The sequence below is a fragment of the Triticum aestivum genome, chromosome 4B, assembly GCF_018294505.1.
Source record: "Triticum aestivum cultivar Chinese Spring chromosome 4B, IWGSC CS RefSeq v2.1, whole genome shotgun sequence".
Lineage (NCBI taxonomy): Eukaryota > Viridiplantae > Streptophyta > Magnoliopsida > Poales > Poaceae > Triticum > Triticum aestivum.
This window is the reverse complement of record NC_057804.1, coordinates 417,419,365-417,443,666: the sequence shown is the minus strand read 5'-3', so window position 1 is coordinate 417,443,666 and position 24,302 is coordinate 417,419,365. Positions and strand designations below refer to the sequence as shown.

Sequence of the window (24,302 nt, the reverse complement as noted above, 5' to 3'; positions counted from 1 at the left end):
GAGCAGCAGCCCATAGATGTGGGCCAGTCATGACCCTCGGGAGATGGCGAGATAAAAAAGTCCCATGCGTGCACTGTGGGATAGTTGAGCGATCTGCTGCGTTTGTATGCAGAATCCAACGACTGAAGAGGTCAAATCGCTGTGGAGGGGCATAGCTAGCCCCGTTTTATTGTTTCTCAATGCTAGTTGATTATTGCTCCCATGAATTGTTTGCTCATAAAATCCCTATGCATAGGAAGTGGGTTAGACTTAAATGTGCTAGTCGTATTCTTCATGATGCTTTCTTTGTGTTTCAGTTCTTATCTTTTATGTGAGCATCATTGAAATCATCATGCCTAGCTAAAAAGGCATTAAAGAAAAGCGCTTTTTGGGATACAACCCAACATTTACCCCTATTGTTTTTGTGTGTCCACATGATTAAGCTACTATATTAATCATGTTTATAGCTTTTGTTTCAATACAGTGCCAAGTAGAACCTTTGGGAAGACTTGGGTGAAAGTTAATGCGATCTTGCTGTAAAAAACAAAAACTTTGCGCTCACGAGAATAGTTCTAATTTTTTACAGAAGAGTGATTTTAAGTTGATTCTTTTTGCAGAAGATTAATAGACAAATTCCTCAGGTACAACAATTTATTTCAGAATTTTCGGAGTTACATAAGTATTTAAGAGTTAAAGATTACTACAGACTGTTTTGTTTTTGACATATTCTATTTTCTATGTGTTGTTTGCTTATTTTGATAAATCTATGAGTAGTATCGGAGGGTATGAACCATATAGAAGTTGGAATACAGTAGATATTACTCCAATATGAATTTATAATGAGTTCACAACAGTACCAAAAGTGGTGATTTATTTTCTTATACTAACAGAGCTTACGAGTTTTCTGTTGAGTTTTGTGTTGTGAAGTTTTCAAGTTTTCGGTAAAGATTCGATGGACTATGGAATAAGGAGTGGCAAGAGCCTAATCTTGGGGATGCCTAAGGCACCCCAAGGTAATATTCAATGACAACCAAGAGCCTAAGTTTGGGGATGCCCCGGAAGGCATCCCCTCTTTCATCTTCGTTCATTGGTAACTTTACTTGGAGCTATATTTTTATTCACCACATGATATGTGTTTTGCTTGGAGCGTGTTTTATTTTGTTTTGCTTGCTGTTTGAATAATATCCCAAGATCTGAAATTCTTAAATTTTAGAGAGTCTTCACATAGTTGCATAACTATTCAACTACTCATTGATCTTCACTTATATCTTTCGGAGTAGTTTGTCATTTGCGCTAGTGCTTCACTTATATCTTTTTAGAGCACGGCGGTGGTTTTATTTTGAAGAAATTTATGAACAATCATGCTTCACTTATATTATTTTGAGAGTCTTTAGAACATCATGGTAATTTTTTTTGGTTATGAATTTAGTCCTAATATGATGGGCATCCAAGGGGGATATAATAAAAACTTTCATAAAAAGTGCGTTGAATACTATGAGAATTTGGTTCTTTATGATTGTTTTGAGATATGAGGATGGTGATATTAGAGTCATGCTAGTGGAGTAATTGTGAATTTGAGAAATACTTGTGTTGAGGTTTGTGAGTCCCATAGCATGTACATTTGGTAACCGTTGTGTAACAAATTTGAAGCATGAGGTATCTCTTTGATTGTCATCCTTATGTGTGGAGGTCGGGATCGCGCGATGGTTAACTCCTACCAACCCTTCCCCTGGGAGCATGCGCATGGTGCTTGGTTTTGATTACTTGTAGATATTTGCAATAAGTATGTGAGTTCTTTATTACTAATGTTGAGTCCATGGATTATACGCACTCTCACCCTTCCACCATTGCTAGCCTCTCTTTTACCGTGCAACTTTCGCCGGTACCATACACTCACCATTTACCTTCCTCAAAACAGCCACCATACCTACCTATTATGGTATTTCTGTAGCCGTTCCAAGATATATTGCCATGCAACTTTCCACCGTTCCGTTTATTATGACACGCTCCATCATTGTCATATTGCTTTGCATGATCATGTAGTTGACATCGTGTTTGTGGCAAAGCCACCGTTCATAATTCTTCATACATGTCACTCTTGAATCATTGCACATCCCGGTACACCGTCGGAGGCATTCATATAGAGTCATATTTTGTTCTAAGTATCGAGTTGTAATCCTTGAGTTGTAAATAAATAGAAGTGTGATGATCGTCATTATTAGAGCATTGTCCCATGTGAGAAAAAAAAGAGGCCAAAGAAGCCAATGAAAAAAAGGGAGGCCAAAGAAGCCAAACAAAAAAATGAGAGAAAAAGAGAGAAGGGGCAATGCTACTATCCTTTTTCCACACTTGTGCTTCAAAGTAGCACCACGATCTTCATGATAGAGAGTCTCTTATTTTGTCACTTTCATATACTAGTGGGAATTTTCGTTATAGAACTTGGCTTTTATATTTCAATGTTGGGCTTCCTCAAAATGACCTAGGTCTTCGTGAGCAAGCAAGTTGGATGCACACCCACTTAGTTTCTTGTTTAGCTTTCATACATTTATATGTCTAGTGCATCCGTTGCATGGCAATCCCTACTCACTCACGTTGATATCTATTGATGGGCATCTCCATAGCCCATTAATATGCCTAGTTGATGTGAGACCATATTCCTCTTTTTTGTCTTCTCCACAACTACCACTCTATTCCACCTATAGTGCCATGTCCATGGCTCACGCTCATGTATTGCGTGAAAGTTGAAAAAGTTTGAGAATACTAAAGTATGAAATAATTGCTTGGCTGAAACCGGGGTCGTGCATGATTTAAATATTTTGTGTGACGAAGATGGAGCATAGCCAAACTATATGATTTTGTAGGGATGAACTTTCTTTGGCCATGTTATTTTGAGAAGACATAATTGCGTTATTAGTATGCTTGAAGTATTATTATGTCAATATTAAACTTTTGTCTTGAATCTTTCGGATCTGAACATTCATGCCACAATAAAGAAAATTACATTGATAAATATATTAGGTAGCATTCCACATCAAAAATTCTGTTTTTATCATTTACCTACTCGAGGACGAGCATGAATTAAGCTTGGGGATGCTTGATACGTCTCCAACGTATCTATAATTTTTTATTGTTCCATGCTATTATATTATCCATCTTGTATGTTTTATATGCATTTATATGCTATTTTATATGATTTTCGAGACCAACCTATTAACCTAGAGCCCAGTGATAGTTTCTGGTTTTTTCCTTGTTTTTGAGTTTTAGAGAAAAGGAATACCAAACGGAGTCCAATTGACGTGCCAATTTTTGATGATTTTTTATGGACCAAAAGAAGCCCCCAGAGTAAAAGAGTTGGGCCAGAAGAGTCTCGAGCCATCCACGAGGGTGGAGGGCGCGTCCTACCCCCCTGGGCGCGTCCCCCTATCTCGTGGACGACTCGGAGACCCCCCTGACGTGAGACCGGCGCCAAAAATCCTATAAATACAGAAACCCCCAAAAAGAAACCTAGATCGGGAGTTCCGCCGCCGCAAGCTTGTGTAGCCACCAAAAACCAATTGGGACCCTGTTCCGGCACCCTGTCGGAGGGGGGAATCATCACCGGTGACCATCTTTGTCATCCTGACGCTCTCCATGACGAGGAGGGAGTAGTTCAACCTCGGGGCTGAGGGTATGTACCAGTAGCTGTGTGTTTGATCTCTCTCTCTCTCTCTCTCTCTCTCTCTCTCTCTCTCTCTCTCGTGTTCTTGATTTGGCACGATCTTGATGTATCGCGAGCTTTGCTATTATAGTTGGATCTTATGATGTGTCTCTCCCTCTACTCTCTTGTAATGGATTGAGTTTTCCCTTTGATGTTATCTTATCGGATTGAGTCTTTAAGGATTTGAGAACACTTGATGTATGTCTTGCGTGGGATACCCGTGGTGACAATGGGGTATTCTATTGATTCACTTGATGTATGTTTTGGTGATCAACTTGCGGGTTCCGTGACCTTGGGAATTTATGCATAGGGGTTGGCACACGTTTTTGTCTTGACTCTCCGGTAGAAACTTTGGGGTACTCTTTGAAATTCTTTGTGTTGGTTTGAATAGATGAATCTGAGATTGTGTGATGCATATTGTATAATCATACCCATGGATACTTGTGGTGACATTGGAGTATCTAGGTGACATTAGGGTTTTCATTGATTTGTGTCTTAAGGTGTTATTTACTACGAACTCTAGGGCTGTTTGTGACACTTATAGGAATAGCCCAATGGATTGATCGGAAAGAAATTTTTTGAGGTGGTTTCGTACCCTACAATAATCTCTTTGTTTGTTCTCCGCTATTAGTGACTTTGGAATGACTCTTTGTTGCATGTTGAGGGATTGTTATATGATCTAATTATGTTATGCTTGTTGAGAGAACTTGCACTGGTGAAAGTATGAACCCCAGGCCTTGTTTCGAAGCATTGCAATACCCTTTGTGCTCACTTTTATCATTAGTTACCTTGCTATTTTTATATTTTCAGATTACAAAACCTATACCTACCATCCATATTACGCTTGTATCACCATCTCTTCGCCAAACTAGTGCACCTATACAATTTACCATTGTATTGGGTGTGTTGGGGACACAAGAGACTCTTTGTTATTTGTTTGCAGGGTTGTTTGAGAGAGACCATCTTCATCCTACGCCTCCCACGGATTGATAAACCTTAGATCATCCACTTGAGGGAAATTTGCTACTGTCCTACAAACCTCTGCAGTTGGAGGCCCAACCACGTCTACAAGAAGAAGGTTGCATAGTAGACATCACAGGGGTGGCTGGCGTCCGGCTATTGGCCGCTCTGGAGCACTCGTCGGAAGATGCTGTGGTACATCACTGGCAGTCGTATCCCCTCTGCCACCGGCTACGACGGCGATGGCCAAATCTCCTCCAATCAACGGCCAAAACTACGACGAAAGCGCGGGCGTGGTGGCGTCCATGTCGAGACATGGTTTGGTATGGACGGTCGGGGGTGTGTAGTGAGGAGGCGACCGGATAATAGTGGCGGTACCAGCGGCGGGGTGGTGCTGGGAGAGTGGGTGGACGCGTTGGAAGCGAAGGGACTGCTAGTGTCCCCGACATGCGGGCCACGGGGGGACAAGGGCGTGTGTCGAGCCCGTCCACGCGATGTCCGTTTCATCCCAAACTCGGCGCAAGTTTGTGCCGGGAATGGGTGAAAACGGACGGAATCCGGACATTTGTCTGTTTTGGGTCCGCGCGTTGGGCCGCGCTATTCATCTGTTCTACCCCAAATGGACGCACCCGGATAGGATGGGGTCGCGCGCTGGAGTTGGACTTATGGAGTGGTTCTAGAAGAGCGATTATTATCGAGTGATTTGTGAAACCGTATATCCTAGTACCCTGGAATAATAAGATTCATCGTGTCAAAACGGATCTTGTTACAAATCTCGCAAATTCTTTTCTTTTTTACTTTGTGGTTTACTTTGTAATTAAACCCTAACCATCACATAGTTTGTCTATAAATATTCGAGGTTCCATAGATCCAATCTAAAGGAAAGAAAAACGATATTGCCGCCTTCTTCTTCCTTGCAATGGTATTCAGCTAAGCTTAGCCCGCCTAGCACCGTGGCGCCAGCCATCACTCTCCCCTTTCCATGGCTAGCACCACATGTGACCATTCCTCCCTCCCATCCATCCTCAACGGCATTGCAAGTTGAGGGTGTGGTTGCTTCTCGATTAGTCCCACGCCTAATCCTAGTCGGTCCCTATTAATTACGCATTCTTCACCATTGGCCTTCCTTCGACCGTCAATCTTTATTTGTCGCTCTTCCTCATCCCTGCATCATGTGCTACTTTACTGTTTTTGTTTACATACTGTTCTTGTTCCTCTTTGTCATCGCCCACATATCCTTGTGTTAATTTAACTTTTTTATATACTAGTTGCCGGCCATCTAATCAACAATCTTCATGTCTTGGTATTGGCTCATATATTGTTCTTGGAGTTGTTTTCTAATATCTTATTTCACGAAGGAGGTATGTTGAATTTCCGCAAAGAAAAAGGAGGTATGTTGAAAAACACTTGATTTAACTTTGAGTAATAAACTAATAATACATCAGTCAAAACTATTTGAGTAGCCTAAAAATAGAAGCAACCCCTTCAATTTTGTTTATTTTCAAAAAAATGTAAGTTTGAAGTTGAATTAGAATTGAACACGGTAAACAATTCTATTTGCTCACAATCACAAGAAATTCGTATATTGTTCTTGAATCTTGAAGTTGTTTTTAGTAACATATAACATAAACATGTTCTCACAATAAATTTTTTAATACATTTTTTAGATTATTAATCTGACTTAAGACTTTGTATTCATGGTACACACATTGAAGATTTCTAGTGCAAAAAGAAAAATCAATTCTCCGGGATCTTGTTCCACAGATATGGTCTTGTTTCAGAACTGTCTCATACGCAACATGTTATCCATATGAATTTAGCGCAAGAAAATCATTGCATGAACTATTTTTGTATTTGCATTGCTGACGATATCTCCTTCGGGTCAAGAGCGATGGAAGAATCTCCCTTACCTGCCCTTGATGCACCCTCGCGCACATCATAGGGTGTTGAGACATGCTGGATAGGGTGGCGTGCATGATGTCTTCAAAGTCCTGAAGTAGAGAACATCATAGCCCCTCTAGACCTCCTCCATGCACCAACATGAAGGTGGTGCACAAGATGTAATGCAAGCTCTGGATCCGACAACATGTTGGCCTCCTTTCGATCTCCTCCATCAACGTTGCCTCATCTTTTGCCCCACCATGTGGTAAATCAATAATGTTCACTACTTTCTTCTCTACAACAAACATAGACGATTCCATTCTTCGTTATTTATTGCTCATATACCATGGCACGCGGATGGCAACACAAATAATTTTCGACAACCACTCACTCACTAAAACATATTCATTGTATTGATGCCAGGGCGAGTGGCTTATGGTTTTCAAATGAAACTTAGTGCACCCCTCTAGGGCAGGTTGTTTGTTACTACAAGGTACTGGGCCCACAAGTTGACTAGCAAACCAACCACACCGAGTCGGTCTTATATGGTTCTAACAATGATGCACTTCAGTTTTTAGTCAAAGTTAGCCTCAACAAAAATCTCACAAATCTCAAATCTTTTTTAGGTAATTCTAGGCGTGGAAACTATTACCCACAAGTTTTTGTTAGTGAGCAGTGTCGGCTCTGGGCCTAGGCAGGAGGGGCGAGCACAGGCCTCCTATATGATATTTATATATGTTCCTGCACATAGACCCATACTTCTTTCCAAAAGGAAACCCATAGTCCAACATGTATAACTGATACGTCTCCAACGTATCTACAATTTTTGATTGTTTCATGCTATTATATTCCGTTTTGGATGTTTAATATGCATTAATATGCTATTTTATATTATTTTTGGGACTAACTTATTAACCTAGAGACCAGTGTCAGTTTCTGTTTTTTTGCCTGTTTTAGAGTTTCGCAGAAAAGGAATACCCAGGCCACGAGGGTGGAGGGCGCGCCCCCTGCCTCATGGGCCCCTCGTGAGTCTCCTGACCTAGTTTCTTCGCCTATATATACTCTTATCCCCTGAAAACATCCGGGGGAGCCACGAAACCACTTTTCCATCGCCGCAACCTTCTGCACCTATGAGATCCCATCTAGATGACTTCTTCTCTCTCTTTGATTCTAGATACCTTGTTCTCCTCGATGTTCTTGGAGATCTATTCGATGTAATATTCTTTTGTGTTGTGTTTGCCGAGATCTGATGAATTTTGGATTTATGATTAGATTATCTATGAATATTATTTGGTTCTTCTCATAATTCTTATATGCATGATTTGATATCTTTGCAAGTCTCTTGGAATTTTCAGTTTAGTTTGGCCTACTAGATTGGTTTTTCTTGTAATGGGAGAAGTGCTTAGCTTTTGGGTTCAATCTTGCGGTGTCTTTTCCCAGTGACAGTAGGGGCAACAAGGCACGTATTATATTGTTTCCATTGAGGATAAAAAGATGGGGTTTTCATCATATTTCTTGAGCTGATTCCTCTACATCATGTCATATTACTTAATGCGTTACTCCGTTCTTTATGAACTTAATACTCTAGATGCATGCTGGATAGCGGTCGATGTGTGAAGTAATAGTAGTACATGCAGAATCATTTCGGTCTACTTGACACAGACGTGATGCCTATGTTCATGATCATTGCCTTAGATATTGTCATAATTATGCGCTCTTCTATCAATTGCTCAGCAATAATTTGTTCACCCACCGTAATATTTGCTATCTTGAGAGAAGCCACTTGTGAAACCTATGGCCCCCGGGTCTATTTTACATCATATTATTTTCCCATCTTGCCAATTTATGTCGTCGTTCCTTTAGTTTGCAATCTTTACTTTCTGATCTATAAACCAAAAATACCAAAAATATTTACTTTACCGTTTATCTATCTCTACCAGATCTCACTTTTGCAAGTAACCGTGAAGGGATTGACAACGCCTTTTATCACGTTGGGTGCAAGTTGTTGATTGTTTGTGTAGGTATTCGGTGAGTTTTGTGTTGTCTCCTACTGAATTGATACCTTGGTTCTCAAACTGAGAAAAATACTTACTCTACTTTGCTGCATCACCCTTTCCTCTTCAAGGAAAAACCAATGCAAGCTCAAGAGGTAGCAATAACCTAGATAATCTTGGAATAAGGTCGTTGTTCATGTCGCGAGTCGTGACCCATCTACAGGGCACCACGGTGGCTTTCTCACGTCACATTGCCACACGGTAGGTGCAGTCTCATCTGTTTTTTATACGAAAAGACTATAAGGGAACCCTCTACATTATAGTTGGTGCAACAAACCCAAATTGCAAGTACCGTGCCTTGAATCTGGGTAGGTGGGAAGGCATCAGCCCCTTCCCACCACTAGGCTATGCCTTAGTCTGCGTGCAGTCTCATCTGTTGCTTGCCTGCCTCATCATTCAGGTCATTGCCTGCTTATTACATGACCCATCCCCATATCCTTATCAAGTTATCAGTACTTGACATGTTATCTTAGATTGTTAGGGATCTACTCCCTCCATTCCCAACTACAAGTTTTTTTAGACATTTCAATATGGACTACATACGGAGCAAAATGAATGAATCTACACTCTAAACTATGTCTATATGTATCCTTATGTAGTCCATATTGAAATCTTTAGAAAGACTTATATTTGAGAACGGAGGGAGTAACTTCTAATTTCCATTTTTTTAAAAACCGTCTAATTTCGTAAATTCTAAGTTCTAAATTCCATTTTTTACTCTTTAGGTGTTAGAATGTTGCCCGAGAAGTAGTTGCCAGGTGTTGATGAAAGGGAAAAAAAAGGAAAATTGAGAGGATCAGTATATTGAATCACAAATTGGTGCTTCAACAAATTTCTTTCCTCTTAATTAATGTTGATGTCAATGCCTAAAGAAGTATTTTTAGCTCCGAGACATTATTGTGGATGGAGTAATTGTATGTTGGTTCCTATCCAAGGTAATCACCCTAACTTCGTTTTGCAATTCTTTTAATTTTCTATGCATAATCTGACATTGCTCAACAATTATTGATAGACATTGCTTTATATCAAACTAAGATTGTGTGGTTGAAAGTCAAATCTTAATACTTTACAAATGAAAGTACATACATATACACATATACACTTATCCGTACATATACATTTCGGCGAATTTGCCTAGGACCCTAAAAAATATAGAGTCGGCCTGTGGTTGAGTAACCTTTTTTGTATATGTATGTACTTGATGAGATATTGTTTCGGCTATTTATAGTTTATCTAAGCTTGTGAATTTTGAAGATTTAATCAGCAAATCATTGAACACTTGTCTTGCATTATATGTGCGGCAAAAGAATCGTGGAACTAGAAGCACTTAATTAGTATAGCAAATGAAAAAGCTTGACCCAAAATGAAAGTTTTTTTAGCGCATGTTATTGCTGTGAAGATGGTGCTTTGTCTAGGTTGTGTTATAAGTATGACGCCTCAACTGAAAGTAACCATACATTATAGAAGTATGTATTTTATGATAAATCTACTAATATTTTTTTAAGATCTAGAAGTATCATTTTGATATTCTATATATTAACATTTTTTCTTTGTAGATGGTCAAAGTGAGAAATGTTTGAGTAAAGAAAACCCTAAAAAGACATATACTTTGGATCACATATAGTGTGAACCAATTCTCTTTTACCATGTAATGATAAGAGAGCATCACACGAGTGTGCAGCTAGCCTGCCCGTCCGCGTTCGAGTCTTGGCTCCTGTGTGATGCTCAAGGTTGCCTCTTATATATATTAATAAAATACCTTTTTTATTCTCTTTCACCATGTGATAATAGAGCATCGTGCGAGTGTGCAGCCAGCCCCCCCTCCCCCGTTCGAGTCCTGGCTTATGCATGGTGCTCAAGGTTGCCTCTTCTATTAAAAAATAATGGTATTTTTATTCTCTTTCAAACAAGGTAGCCTCTTATATTAATAAAAAACTTCTTTTTTGTTCTCTTTCACCATGTGGTAAGAGAGCATCGTGCGAATGTGCAGCCAGCCCGCCTACCTGGGTTCGAGTCTTTGCTCATGCATGGTCCTCAAGGTTGCCTCTTCTATTTAAAAAATATATTTTTTATTCTCTTTCACCATTTGATAAAAAAGCAACGTGTGAGTGTGCGGCCAGCCCGACCGCGTTCGAGTCTTGGCTCCCGCATGGTGCTCAATGTTTCCTCTTCTGTTTTAGAAAAAAATGACTTCTTTTATTCTCTTTCGCCATGTTCCCCGATGAAGTTCATGGCCACATTGGCAATTCGTCGTAGACAGAGAGGAGCGAGCTGATATGATGCCCGTTCGAGCCCAGACAGAGATGGGATGGTCAAGGTGGTGGTCCTTCTCCTTCCTCTCTCTCTCTGTCCAAAAAAAAAGGACGGTCCTTCACCATTTAGGGGTTCACAGCAGCGGTGGGCGCACTCACGTGTTGCACACCTGCATATCTTTAGCGATTCTCCAAGTAAAGACAAGGCTGCAGCTAAGATCAGGTACTGTTCGCTCCGAGCTGTGCGCAGCTCATTTCTTTTCTTTTCTCCCAAGGCAGATGCTATATTGGCTGTGTCTCACGCCTACCCACGGCCTATATTATTGCTTAACACTAATTTGATTATGAGATATTTTAAGGAGTTAACAACAATTTGAGATCTTGTGAGCTCCATCACGGCCATTCACACGCCCTTGCCGCAGTGGCGGGACAAAGACAAGTGGAAACGCAAGGACGGACGGGGCGACCTTAAACCCTTGCAAGGCCGCAGTAAACATCACATGCAATGCATTCCCAAATATCTCAATTTTTACTCCCGAGATCAAAACACAGTAAAGGTCCTCATCTACCTGCCAAAACGGAAGGAAACGGAATCACTACTACCGCTGACCTACAACCAAAACCACCACTTTGTTTTCTGGCAAGTATTACATTCTCACGAACCTCATTAATTGCCGAGACTCAAATAGCAGATCAAGGGCGGATTTTCTTACCCTAAGTGAATTACCGGGCGATTAACGCCGGCGTTAATTACTCAATACTACTAGCAGCACCGGCCGAGTGCTGTAAAAATAACCTCTCCATTAAACCCGTCCCCTCCTCCTCCCCTGTATCCACCTCCGCCCCGCCCCCCTGGATTCCGCCTCCTCCCCCTCCCCCAACCACCTCCGCCGCCGCCGCCGCGGCCCGGCTCTCCAATCCGAGGCCATCCGTCGCCGCTCGCGGCGCCGCAATGCCGCGGGGGGCCGTGAAGCGGAGGCGCGAGCCGTCCCCTGTCGCCGCCGCGGGGGAGCGGAAGCTTCTTCCAGGCGAGCACGTCGAGGTCAGCGCCGTCGAAATCCGCACCGCCGTCATCGCCGGGCGGGCTACGCATTGCTCCCGCGCGGCTGGCTCGCCTGGGTTTGACTTCCCGTGTTTCCCCTGTAGTCTAGTCTAGTGTGGTTGGCTCTGAACAGAGGCCCACTGCACCTTCATCAGATGACTTGTGCTAATGTGGTTAGTTCCGGTAGAACGCGCCGGTGATTGTTGTTTTGCGCGATAATCGTGTGCAGCTGGGAGCGATTGAGTTGGCATCCATCTAAACGATCTAAGACTGTCGGCAGAAATAGCATGTTTGGGTTAATCTGCGATGAAGTTCTTGTCAAACAATGGCATTAGTCAGTGCATGGTTGCGCTTGCATGTCTGCCTGTCGCCTAATTAGTCTGCCGAGTTATTTTGCTTGCATCTCATCTACCTGATGCAGTGACATGGTAAAAGATCTTTGCTTTGTTGGTACCCTTGTGGAAAATTGTTTGGAATCATGGGTTCTTGGTTGGTACTCGACTGACTGAATGTTATTATTGGCCTCTCATCCAAGTGTCACTTTGCAGTAGCATTTTTCTTGATTGTTTTGCTGTCTTGCGCACACACAATTACCCTTCATTGTTGAGTGCTAGTGCTTGGAATGTGTAGCATTGTATTGGTTTAGTAGGAACACAAAAGAAAAATAGGAAGTGAGCCAGTCGTCTCTGTTTCGCTCGCACCTAATGAGTTTACTTGTCCATGAACCATGGTCAACCAATGGCATCATCTATAAAATCTCCTCCCCACGGCTTCATTGTTATCATTTATCACCACCACTGATGCGTGTTGGAAATGTTGCTATCCTTTCTTTTTTGCAATCTCACTACAAAAACTCTCATACTTGTGAATGGGAGTAGATTCACTGATATATTTCTCTTCTGCAGGTCATTAGTTTTGATCCAGGGCTATGCGGATCATGGCATCAGGCTGTTGTCATTGAAATTTTGGACAACTTCCGCTCTGTAAGATACATTGATTTTGTTGATGACAGTGGTAGCGGGTCACCTCTTGTTGAGCAAGTTGAGGTGTCAGATGCTATCGATGGCAAGTCAAGTGCGGCTCGGGGATCCACTCGTGGAAAAGTAAGACCGGTGCATCCACATCAACCGCTGCAGGTATCTGATGCAAGCTATGGACTGTGGGTTGATGCACTAGTGGAAGGATCCTATTGGGAAGGTGTCATTGCTGATCACGCTGAAGGCTCCATGGAGAGGAAGGTCTTTTTTCCTGATGAAGGCGATGAACGCATTATGGCAGTCGATCAGCTACGCCGTACTCAGGACTGGGATGAAGTTACTGGAACATGGAAACCACGAGGAACCTGGTTGTTTCTCCAAATGCTGTTGTCACATGAAGAGAAAGATGGTTTACCTGTATCAGTCAGGCAGATATGGTATGACCTGAGGTCAAATCTTTCCTTGACGACAGAAGACAATACGTGGATGTGTGGAACAGAATCTTTTTGGGAGGGATCACTTGCAGCCCTTATTGCAGAATTACGGTCTGTATGTGACAAACATACCCAAGATGGAAATCAAATAGGAGACTCTTGTAGATCAGCAGAAACTTCAACATCTGCAGCCTTTCAAAATAAAAATGTCGAGTCAATTGTCTCGGATAAGCTGGATTCCGCATCAGCTGCTATCTGCCGGACCATGTTAGAATTCATCTCATACTATCGCAATAACGACAGGATTAGTGCTCGTGCCAAACGGGAGTCTGCAAAGCACCATCTTAAATCAGTAGGGTGGACCTTTGTAGACGATAGAGCTAAGAACAGATATTGTGTCTCACCTGATGGGAAGCGGTTTGCATCTTTTATAGCAGCATGTGAGGCTTACCTGGCACAGAAGGGTTGTCATACAAATAATTTGCTTTTACATAGTGTGACTCGAAATAATGAAGATTGCAGCTCAATTGGCACAGATCTTATCCTAAGGGAGAACAAACACCATAATAAGTTGAGTATGGATGCCTCAGCTTCTTGGATGCCAGTACAGCTAGATGCAAAATTTTCCCCACCTATAGCGTCGTTGCTTGCTAGTTACCAAGAGGTCACCAGTTTTTCCCAGGGACAAATTAATGAGACCATGAGGATGAAGCTGAAGGAGCATCTCCTGGCATTAGGTTGGAGTATTGTGTCCAAAGAAGATGATATTATAAGGCCTAACGGTCAACCAAGTACTATTAAGAGATACCGGTACAAGTCACCTGCCGGGAAGACTTATGTTTCTTTCCTTCAAGTACTCAGGAGCTTCGCAGTTCAATGTATTAAACGAGTTAAAGGGAACAATACTGAAGACATTCCTGATAATTGCAATCATTTGGCAGCGCACAGAGTAAATCTTGATGCAGCAGTTTCAAGGGACCTGGCAACACTTGGTAAGCGTAAACGTGAAAATAAATCTGATGTTGTAGGAAAATATGTAGATTGTGTGGAAGCGGATGTGCAGAATGTCAGGAAAAAGAAACTTCTGAGATCAAAAGCTAAGAAGTTCCTCAAATCTGCTGGTTGGATAGTCTGCCAAAAGATGAAATCTAGTAAAAAACGGGAGCTTCGGTATCATTCTCCATATGGCAAGTCCTACAAATGTCTGTTGGCAGCATGTAAAGGGTACTTAGAGCAAGGATATCAAAAGGAGAATAATGCAAGCTCTGGGATCACCACTGATACGTTTATAGCACTCGGTGGCGGAGCAACGGATACAAGTGGAAGAAAGGACCTGCTGGTTTCATTTTTAGATAGACATGATGGCACGTTTAGCTGGCCTACATGTCATGTAAAATCAAAGAAAAGAAAATCATCTTCGGTGCCTATGAGCCATGCACGAGTTTTGAGTTCAACACATGGTCAGATCCTGCCATATCAGCATCGTGCTAAAACCGTTCTGTCTCTCTTGGTAGACAAAAATATTCTATTACCAAGAGTTAAACTTACTTATAAGCAAAGAAGTGATGGGCCTCGGCTAAAGGAAGGTACCGTTACTAAAGATGGAATAAAATGCAGGTGTTGCAATGAACTATTCACTCTGGAAAGCTTTGAGGTTCATGCTGGGTGCAGTACTCGGTTACCTGCTGCTCATATCTTTTTGAAGGATGGGAGGTCCCTCTCACAGTGTTTAGTTGAATTGATGGGTGAAAACAAGCCCAAAGAATCACTGCAAGTGCGCTTGAAGACAAATTGTTCCGATACAGAAAGTGATTCAATATGCTCTATATGCAATGAGGGTGGGGAAATATTACTTTGTGACAATTGTCCTTCATCCTTCCACCATGCTTGTGTTGGTTTGGAGGTACTCCTTATCTTATCAGAGCAAACTCCTTTTTCATCCAGAGTTTTTAACTTTTCAGGCATATGTTTTCGCAAGTCTCCTGTTACAGCACAGGAGCATGTCATTTCAGTCATACTTAAAAACTAAAAAGCCATTTACTTTTCTTATTTGATCACCAGTGGTTCATTGGATATTTCCCATCAGATGCAAACTTATATGATTTCTAATGAGCACTTGGAATGCCTATTCAATATCTGTTTTGAACAATGTGACAAGCATGTGGTTTTAGCTTCATACTTGGTTCATACGGTTGCTACATTTCCTTGTTTTTTCTTTTACATAAGCAACTTCTTTCTATATGCACTTGCTTGTCTGTTGATCTGACATGCAGTATGATGCTGCTTTTGTAGGCCACTCCGGAAGGAAGCTGGTACTGTCCATCTTGTAGATGTAGTATTTGTGACTTGAGTGATTATGATCCTGATACCAACCAATTCACCGAGAAGACTATTATGTATTGTGATCAGTGTGAACGCGAATGTACGGTTTTCTGAACACTTGATAATAATATATAATAATATTTCGAAAACCGCTGATTTCCTTTTTATCATATTTTGGTAGATCATGTTGGTTGCATGAGAAACAAAGGTGATCAGCTCACCTGCTGTCCAGAAGGGTGCTGGTTTTGCAGTAGGGGATGCTCAGAGGTATGACAAAACTTAGATAAAATGCTGTTTCCACCCTGAATTACTTTAGAATTTGAACTTCATGCATGCTCATTATGTTGTCTCATGATCTATTCTGATGTGCAGATATTTCATCATTTGCAAGAGCTTATCGGGAAATCAATTCCAACTCCTGTCGAAGGCTTATCATGCACCATACTCAGATTTGACAGAGAAAATGCCAGTGACCATGGCGATTTTTACAATGAGATAATGGCAGAACAGTATGGCAAGCTGTGCATTGCACTTGATGTTCTTCATGAATGTTTTGTTACTATTATCGAGCCCCGCACACGAAGAGATCTTTCTGAAGACATTGTGTTCAATAGAGAGTAAGAACTGCTATGGCACCATTTCAATGTGTCTGTCTTCATTTTACCTTCCATTAATCATGTGTTGATTACTCATTGTGTGGTAGGCTTGATGGGATCATGGAAATCATTAGCTTATAGAACCTTCGTTTCACAATATCTGCCCTTCATCTCTGCAGTCTTGTTTCAATGTTTATGCTCTCTGCCCTACTTTTAATCTTTTGGAAGAGGTTAAGTGGTTGTGGCATGTAATTTAATAGGGGTATGCATGATCATTTCTCAACTCGCTCTTAGATATAGTGTTTTGTTGGTTCTTATGGTTGGCTGAGGACAGATACAGTGAAACACAGGGAGTACTATATTACAAACATTTTAAGCTGAATTTAGATGGTACTATATGACAATTGACAACAGGGAGTATTATCATTCTTATAGCATGGATATTCTGCTACAGTGCATAAATTTAACTACAACGCTCACTTAGTTCTAGGATGACTCGTCAGTAACTCCCTCTTAACATTTATTTTCTCTATTTCACCTCACACGTGCTGGACACTTTGCCCGAATTCCATATTAAGTTTCACGCACCAACCAGTAGAGCCAAATCCTCCAAACTGATCAATCCACATATACTTCAACAATTTCTAGTCTATTTCATCACAGTAATTCATCTATGTACAGCTTGTATATTCTAGATGTGCTGGTATTTCTCCGTTCATTATTAATCATCATAAATGGAGACTGTAATTTTTTATCTAATCATCTACAGATCAGGTCTCCGACGGCTTAATTTTAGGGGATTCTACACGATACTTCTCCAGAAAGATGGTGAGCTGATATCTGTCGGCACTTTTAGGTATTTTACTCTTCTCAGTGGTCCTCCATGGTAATTGCAAACTTTTTTAGTTTATCGTTTTTCTCCATATCACAGTTTATTTTCTGTTTAGGGTATGCGGGAAGAAGTTTGCTGAGCTGCCTCTTATTGGCACAAGAATTCAATATCGTCGACAAGGAATGTGTCGCCTACTGATGAATGAACTGGAGAAGGTTTTTACTTTTACTACTTAAATAAATATATTTAAAAATTACTGGCAGTTGTGAAATTGAGTTTGAATGTTGCAACATCACGTTCCCATTTGATTGTCAATATTCCTGGCATTTTGTAGCACTATTCAATTTCTTTTTGTACTTTGCAGTTACTTTCTGGCTTGGGGGTGGAAAGGCTTATCTTACCGGCGATTCCTCAGCTTCTAGAAACATGGACAGGATCATTTGGTTTCACAGCAATGTCTTTCTCTCAGAGGTTTGAATTGGCAGAGAGCAGCATTCTCAGTTTCCAGGGAACCACCATCTGTCAGAAGATTTTAGATGCCACGCATCATAATCCAAGAGATATGAGCATCCAGTTGGTGGTTAATGCAGAAGAAATTGAGTTGGGGAAGAACAGCATTGTCAGTTTTGAAAGAACCACCGCATGTGACACGGTTGTGAACAATGCATCCAATCATTCAGAAGAGTTGAAGGTTACAGCACAGACTAACTATAACAGTTTAGCATGTGACACGGTTGTGAACAATGCATCCAATCATTCAGAAGAGTTGAAGGTTACAGCGCAGACTAACTATAACAGTCTAGCATTGGCAGAGAACTCCGTTTTCAGCTCTTGGGGAACCACTATTTGTCAGAACGTTTCAAGTAATGCATTTAGCCATCCAGAAGAGTTGAATGGTCTCTCTCTCTCTCTCTCTCGCTCACTTGGTACTTGGCTAGGGAGCACTTGTCATGTCAGTTTCTGGAATCCTAAAAAGGAAAGATGAAATCAAACTAGTTATTAAGCATATTGGAAAATTGATGCTACCTCTGAATATGAATTTTGTTGTCTATGTCCGCACAGATATAGATATGCAAAATAACCTAATGAAGCAATAGGTTGCTTCAAACATGCCTGGCTTTTGCATGCTTCGATTATTTATTTTATAGGAAGACTGTATGGGTGAACTTTGATTTGATAGTCTTATTGGCAATTACAGGATCTGACTACCAACTGGAATGTACTAGTATCGTCCGTGAGGCATTGGAAAGTGATAGTCAAGAAAGCACTTCAGTGGGGGTAGAAGATAGAGACCAACCGGAGCCTGAGCTGTTACTGGAAATTCGGAGTAACAGTAGTGAAGAGGGCAATTGTGCTGTTGGTGTTCCCATTATTACGCCAAACCCAGAAGTTAACTTTACCGTGGACAGTCATGGGCAGCCGTATGACAGGTATGGTTTCTTCTATTAAGGTCAGTTGACAAGAAAAACCAGCGACCTAGTGATTCTTGTTGACAGATTCTCTTAGTTGACAACCTTGTTTACCAGCTATGACCAGTATCTTATGATGCTGTATTTCTAGTGTTGGTGCAGATCAGTGCAGCGAGAGTTGTGTTTCAACTGAGGTTAAACCTGTTGTGGTACGTATGCTGCATACATGGTTTGTTCCAAATGATACTCTAGATAAGTGCACACAGCTTATTATTCGCCATGTTTTGCTGTAACAGGCAGCTCCAGGATCCAAATACAAGGGTAAGTGCTACGAGCGGAATAGATGGAGCAACGGCCGTAGGAAACTAGAAATGCACGGTTACGGGGTCTCCACAAAATGACCAGAACTGGGTTCATTCCACCAAAGGTTTGGATCCACGAGGCTTGCAATCTTGTGCAATAAACATTCGGGGAATGTGCATAGTCAACAGCTAATCTGCTCTCTCTAGCGAGGGTTGCCTCGCGTAAGTCAGTTTCAAGCACTCATATTATCATTCTGGGAAAGAAAAATGTTGTATCAGTCTCTGTGGATGTTTTCACACCTGATTTTTCAATTCAAATTGTTGGTTCTCAACTGTGCAATGTTATGTGCTATGAAAGTCTCCAAACAGGATTTCACCCGTTTTTATTATATACTCCTTCCGTAAACTTTTATAAGAGCGTTTAGATCACTAGACTAGTAATCTAAACGCTCTTATATTTCGTTACAGAGATCACGGCTGAACGATATAAGGTAGGAGTAGTTAGGAAGTACTTACAACCAGATCAAACAAACAGTTGCACAACATAAATCGCGCTGCAGAAACAACGCACGGTAGCACTAAAAACAACATGACTGCTTCACACTTACTTTTTGAAGATGACTCGCTTATTCTTATGTCGGCAGATGGATAAAATGCATCATGTCTCAGAACACTCCTTGATGAGTACTGTACGAGCTCAGGCTAGATGGTGACTAACACTGAGGTTGACTCAAGGGTACAAGTGTGCCAAACACTAGATATTATGACATAGTCCTTGAATGACATTACTTTGGCTTGCGTGCAATGGTGAGAGTGGATCGACCTGACTGCTTCCGTCATCTTATTCATAGAGTTTTTGCAAGAATTGCAAGGAGGAAGAAAAAAAATGCTATCAACAGGAGGGAAAGAAGTGTTGTACAAAGCAGTGGCTTAGTCCATACCAGTGTTTGCAATGTTAGTATCCAAAATCCTGAAAAAAATCATTAAGGGGATCTAGGAAATGACAAGAGCATAAAAGGATGCACCGGATGTCATGGAGAAAATTATGTATTCCTAAGTTAATGGGAGGAATGAGATTGAGAGATCTAAAATGTTTTAACCATGTTAGCTAGACATGAGATTGATGGATGAACCTAATTAACTTTGTGCCTCTGTTCCTAGAGCCAAATGCTACTCAGAAGGAAATCTGTTGAATGCACAACCAAAGAAGGGCTCATCTATGACATAGCAAGGTATTATTCCAGGCTTGGAAGCATTTAAAAGAGGATATGTCTCGCGTATAGGAGATGGATTGCAAGTTAATACATGGAATGATAACTGGGTTCCTTTGAGCCCAACTTTGAGGGTGAGAACACCTCGAGGAGGTATAATGTTGCAAAATGTCCCATACCTCATTCATCCAGTGACAAGCAATTGGGACGAAGATTTGATGTGCTTTGTTTTTTGGCCGGTTGATGCGAAAGCCACACTATCTTATTCACCTTGTTACAGATAGAGAAGATTTCATTGCTTGGCACAATTTTAAGAGTGGACATTTCTCAGTTAAATCATCTTACTTTGGCAAATGGGATCACAAATGCAGTACCCTCGCAACTACTCCGTATATTGTCGGAAGCTCTACATTAAATAAGTTATGGTCCGTACTATGGAAATCAAATGTCCCAGCAAAAGTGAAGATCTTTGGATGGCTGGCTCTTCATGGCATTGTTCCTTGTTTGAGAATCTTGGCGAGTAGACATATTAAAACGAGTGGACAATTTCCTCTGTGCAAAGTGGACTATGAAGATTCAAAACACATGATCTTTCAATGTGAAAGAGCAAGTTAGAAGGAACTAGGCTTGAAGGATCTGGTGGATCAATCCCTGTGTCTTGATTGCTCGGGATCGATGGTGTTGGATGGGATGATTAGAACAAATCAATACTCGGTCTTAGTTCCCGAAATACAAATATGTGATCTTGTTCTTACTGCAAGCTGGTTTTTGTGGTGGCAGCTGAGACAAGTAACACATGGAAAGCAAATACCATTAATCAGTAGATTGGTGATGTAGATTTTTGCTCTAGTTCTGAACTTTACAAGGGAAAATAAAAGGCTAGCTGCTACAAGAGTTTCTACCTGGTGTCGTCCTCCTGAAGGGGTTTATGCAGTCAATGTGGATGCAACTTTTAATCCCAATACAGAACAATGCTCATTTGCATTGCTATTTGGGACACCATGGGTGGTTTTGTTGTTGCAAGAAGTGTCTAAATTGACAATGCAGCTGAAGTTTTAGTGGTTGAAGCAATGGCACCTAGATATGGATTATGGTTCGCTGAACACATGGTTTTGAATAGGATTGTTATTTAGTCAGATAATGAGGTGGTAGTTCAGATTATGAACAAAGGAGGGTTTTCTAAAATAGCTAGCTCGGCAATTTTCTATGATTCCAATCTAAGGGCGAGTAGTTTTGATGAAGTGAGGTTTATCCACTGTTCAAACAAAGTCAATATGGTGACACATGAGGTATCTACGTCTATGTCTTTACTTTCTGAAGTTTGTACTTGGGTCAATGAACCCCCTAGTTTTCTCTTGCCCTGACTCACATCTGATGTATCTTTGATTCAATCAATAAAATGCGCCAGATGGCTTTCCCTAAAAACAATAATATGGCTAGAAAGCAAATCAAGAGCACGCGAGAAGCTGAACACAACGTCACACACCAAAGGCACCTAATATCCACGACGTGCCCCAAGGAGGGTAATGGAAGGCACCGGAGATCCAGGACATGCCCCAAGAAGGGTAATGGCGCAAAGCTTCGCTGCCGCAATGTCCAAAGGAATGGATAAGGGTTTTCACCCAGAGTCCTAATTTTGGAAGGAGAACCACGACGACATGCTCAAGAGGTAAACGGCGTCTGCAGGCGTCGTCCCTGGCCAAAGGCACCTGAGATCCAAGATGCACCCTAAGGAGAGAAACAACACAAAGCTTCATTGTCAATGTGTCCAAAGGAATGGATACATGTTGTCACCCGGAGTCCTGGCCCGGGAAGGACAACCATGAAAGCACCCTCAAGAGGGAAACAATGTATGATGGTTCTATATTTTACATATTTTTAGAGCTCATTTGCTGCATGTTGTGTGCATATATGATGTCCCATTGAACCAAATATATGTCCATTATGCATTATTACGGGCTTTTACTCTCTTCTTCATGAGCATTGCATAATTAGTGATTTGATTGGTTTCCTTCGTTTTTCGTGTCTACGGGTCTTTTGGAGCAACTTGTGACCAAACACGATGAACATGTCATGCTTGGGTTCATTAGGGAGGACTTCCATCACCAGCCTTAGCATTTCGGAAGGTCAAAACAGCGATTTTTTAAAGTTCCCCAAATCAAGATCTAATACCACCAGTGCACCGGCCTCGTTCTCATGATTTCAACAAGCACAAGAACATCGAAAACGAAGTTCATATGAGAAAATTAATAGCGTTTTACCAGAGGAGGTCAGAATTAAAGACATCCTCTAGTACGACCAAAAATGGTCGCACCGATGGTCGTACCAGGTCCAGACATGCCTGAAAATTGCCTCTCTGGACGAGGTTCTTCACTGATTTCACCCTAGTTTGTTCCTTCATGATCTTTGGCTGCTAAGGAAGAGTTTGGGAGAGGATTTGGCTCATTTTGAGCCCTTGGATGAAGGAGGAGGATCCACATCTACGGAGGAGACCCGAGGAGGCCTCCTATATATGCACCTCCAACCCTAGCTGCAACCACATCCATCTACATCATCTTCAACACATCCATCCCATCTCCATTGCTACTCCAAGACTACCTCCATAGAGAGAAGAAGGGTTAAGTCAAGAGAAGGAATAGGAGGCCCCGCCGCCACGCGCGCCAGCCTTCGGGCCGATGCCATCTTCACCGCCTATGTCGCCATTGTCTCCATCACCGGCGCCGCTTCCATAACCATGCTCCTCTCCTCTACCGGCTTCATGCCGGCTTGTAACTTGCCTTCCCCTCTATGATGTTTGAGTAGTTGTCTTAGTTCCATGAAGAATGACAAAAGTTAGGGCTGTTTTCGCGGCCATGGGCACCTAGTACGAGGGCTGGCATGACTTTGTATGGTCGTACTAGGCGCCGTATTCTCTCCTAGAGTCTTCCCACAGTTTCATATTTTGGTCGTCATTTTCCATACGAACTCCAATTTTGATATTCTTGATCTCGTTGTATTTGTATTGAAAAACCTGATACACCCCTATCATTAGATCTTCATTCTCGGATAGTTGAAAAAAAATCTCAAAATTTGCAAACTACACAAAAGGCCTTCATCTGGTGACTGTAAATCCTCCCTATTGATCCCAACCTGTAGGAACGAAGTATGTCTACCAGAGGGGGGGGGGTGGGAGTTTTAAATTTTCTTTGGAAATATCAAAACTCTCGGAACCCAGCAGCGGAGCGAATGAAAACAGTGTAGAGTGAGCGAATACAAACTAACGAATGGAAACTAAAAACATGCATCAAGACAAATCACATGATTGAAACAGTTCGAATGTAAATAGGAGAAGCAGAGATAATCAATGATGCTCGATGGCGACAAGAAATTTGGTAGACCAGTTCGCTCTTCTGCAAAAGGACCATGTCTGGTTGGAGGGGTTGTGATTTAACACAGAAGATAAACTCTCTTCGCCCTATTCTCCTCGACAATTGGTTCGTCAACCAATTTCGATCACTCGTGGTAGATACTTGAGGCGATCTCCGAACCTTTACAGACTTCTTTTTCGAGAACCACAATTACTTTTGGTCTATGAAGATATTGACACCTAACCGTCTAGAGAGTTTGCAGCTCTCAAGAGTAATAGGCGGAGCGTACTGGACTTAGATTCGAGTGATGCTGAACCACGATCTAATTTTTCAGCTCTAGGGATTTTCTCTCGATGGATTTTGTCACGCCCAATATGCGATACTATCCTAAAGAGACTCGAAGGTCCCACCAAGGATAGAACCACATATTGAAACGCTTTTGCAAGGTGGATATCATTACATCAACATTACATAATAGATGGGGATACATACAAAAGGCATACAATGCCACACGAATACAACATCAACTTACATAAGATCGCCATCCGGCTACGGATGAAACACAAACAGAAACTCAAACGACATCCACCCTGCTAGCCCAGGCCGCCGACCTGGAACCTATCCCCTGATCGAAGAAGAAGCAGAAGAAGAACTCCAAAACAAGTAACATCACTCTCGCGTCATGATCATCGCATAACATGTACCTGCAACTGTTGTTGTAGTAATCTATGAGCCACGAGGACTCAGCAATCCCATTACCATGGGTATCAAGACTAGCAAATCTTAAAGGGAAAGGAAGGGGTAAAGTGGTGAGGCTGCAGTAGCGACTAAGCATATATGGTGGCTAACATACGCAAGTAAGAGCGAGAAGAGAGCAAGCGGAACGGTCATGAAGTTAGCAATGATCAAGAAGTGATCCTGAACTCCTACTTACGTCAAACATAACCCAAGAACCATGTTCACTTCCCGGACTCCGCCGAAAAGAGACCATCACGGCTACACACACG

General features: G+C 41.6%; 1 protein-coding gene across 4 annotated transcripts; it reads left to right on the top strand.

Moving 5' to 3' along the window:
- The first annotated feature begins 11,637 nt into the window (after positions 1–11,637).
- On the top strand, positions 11,638–19,126 carry LOC123092455 (uncharacterized). Of its 4 annotated transcripts, none has more exons than XR_006444602.1 (11): positions 11,638–11,865; positions 12,771–15,179; positions 15,569–15,698; positions 15,780–15,865; positions 15,971–16,215; positions 16,964–17,050; positions 17,142–17,241; positions 17,391–17,922; positions 18,225–18,476; positions 18,587–18,644; positions 18,732–19,126. XR_006444602.1 is itself a non-coding variant. In XM_044514237.1 (11 exons), exons 1-11 carry the CDS (start codon positions 11,776–11,778, stop codon positions 18,834–18,836), a joined length of 4,041 nt encoding a protein of 1,346 aa, XP_044370172.1. In that variant the 5' UTR covers positions 11,638–11,775; the 3' UTR covers positions 18,837–19,126. The 4 variants fall into 4 exon arrangements, 3 of the variants coding, with proteins under 3 accessions (XP_044370172.1, XP_044370173.1, XP_044370170.1); XM_044514237.1 differs by having other exon boundaries at positions 17,391–17,889; positions 18,225–18,456; XM_044514238.1 differs by having other exon boundaries at positions 18,225–18,456; positions 18,598–18,644.
- Positions 19,127–24,302: the final 5,176 nt, after the last annotated feature.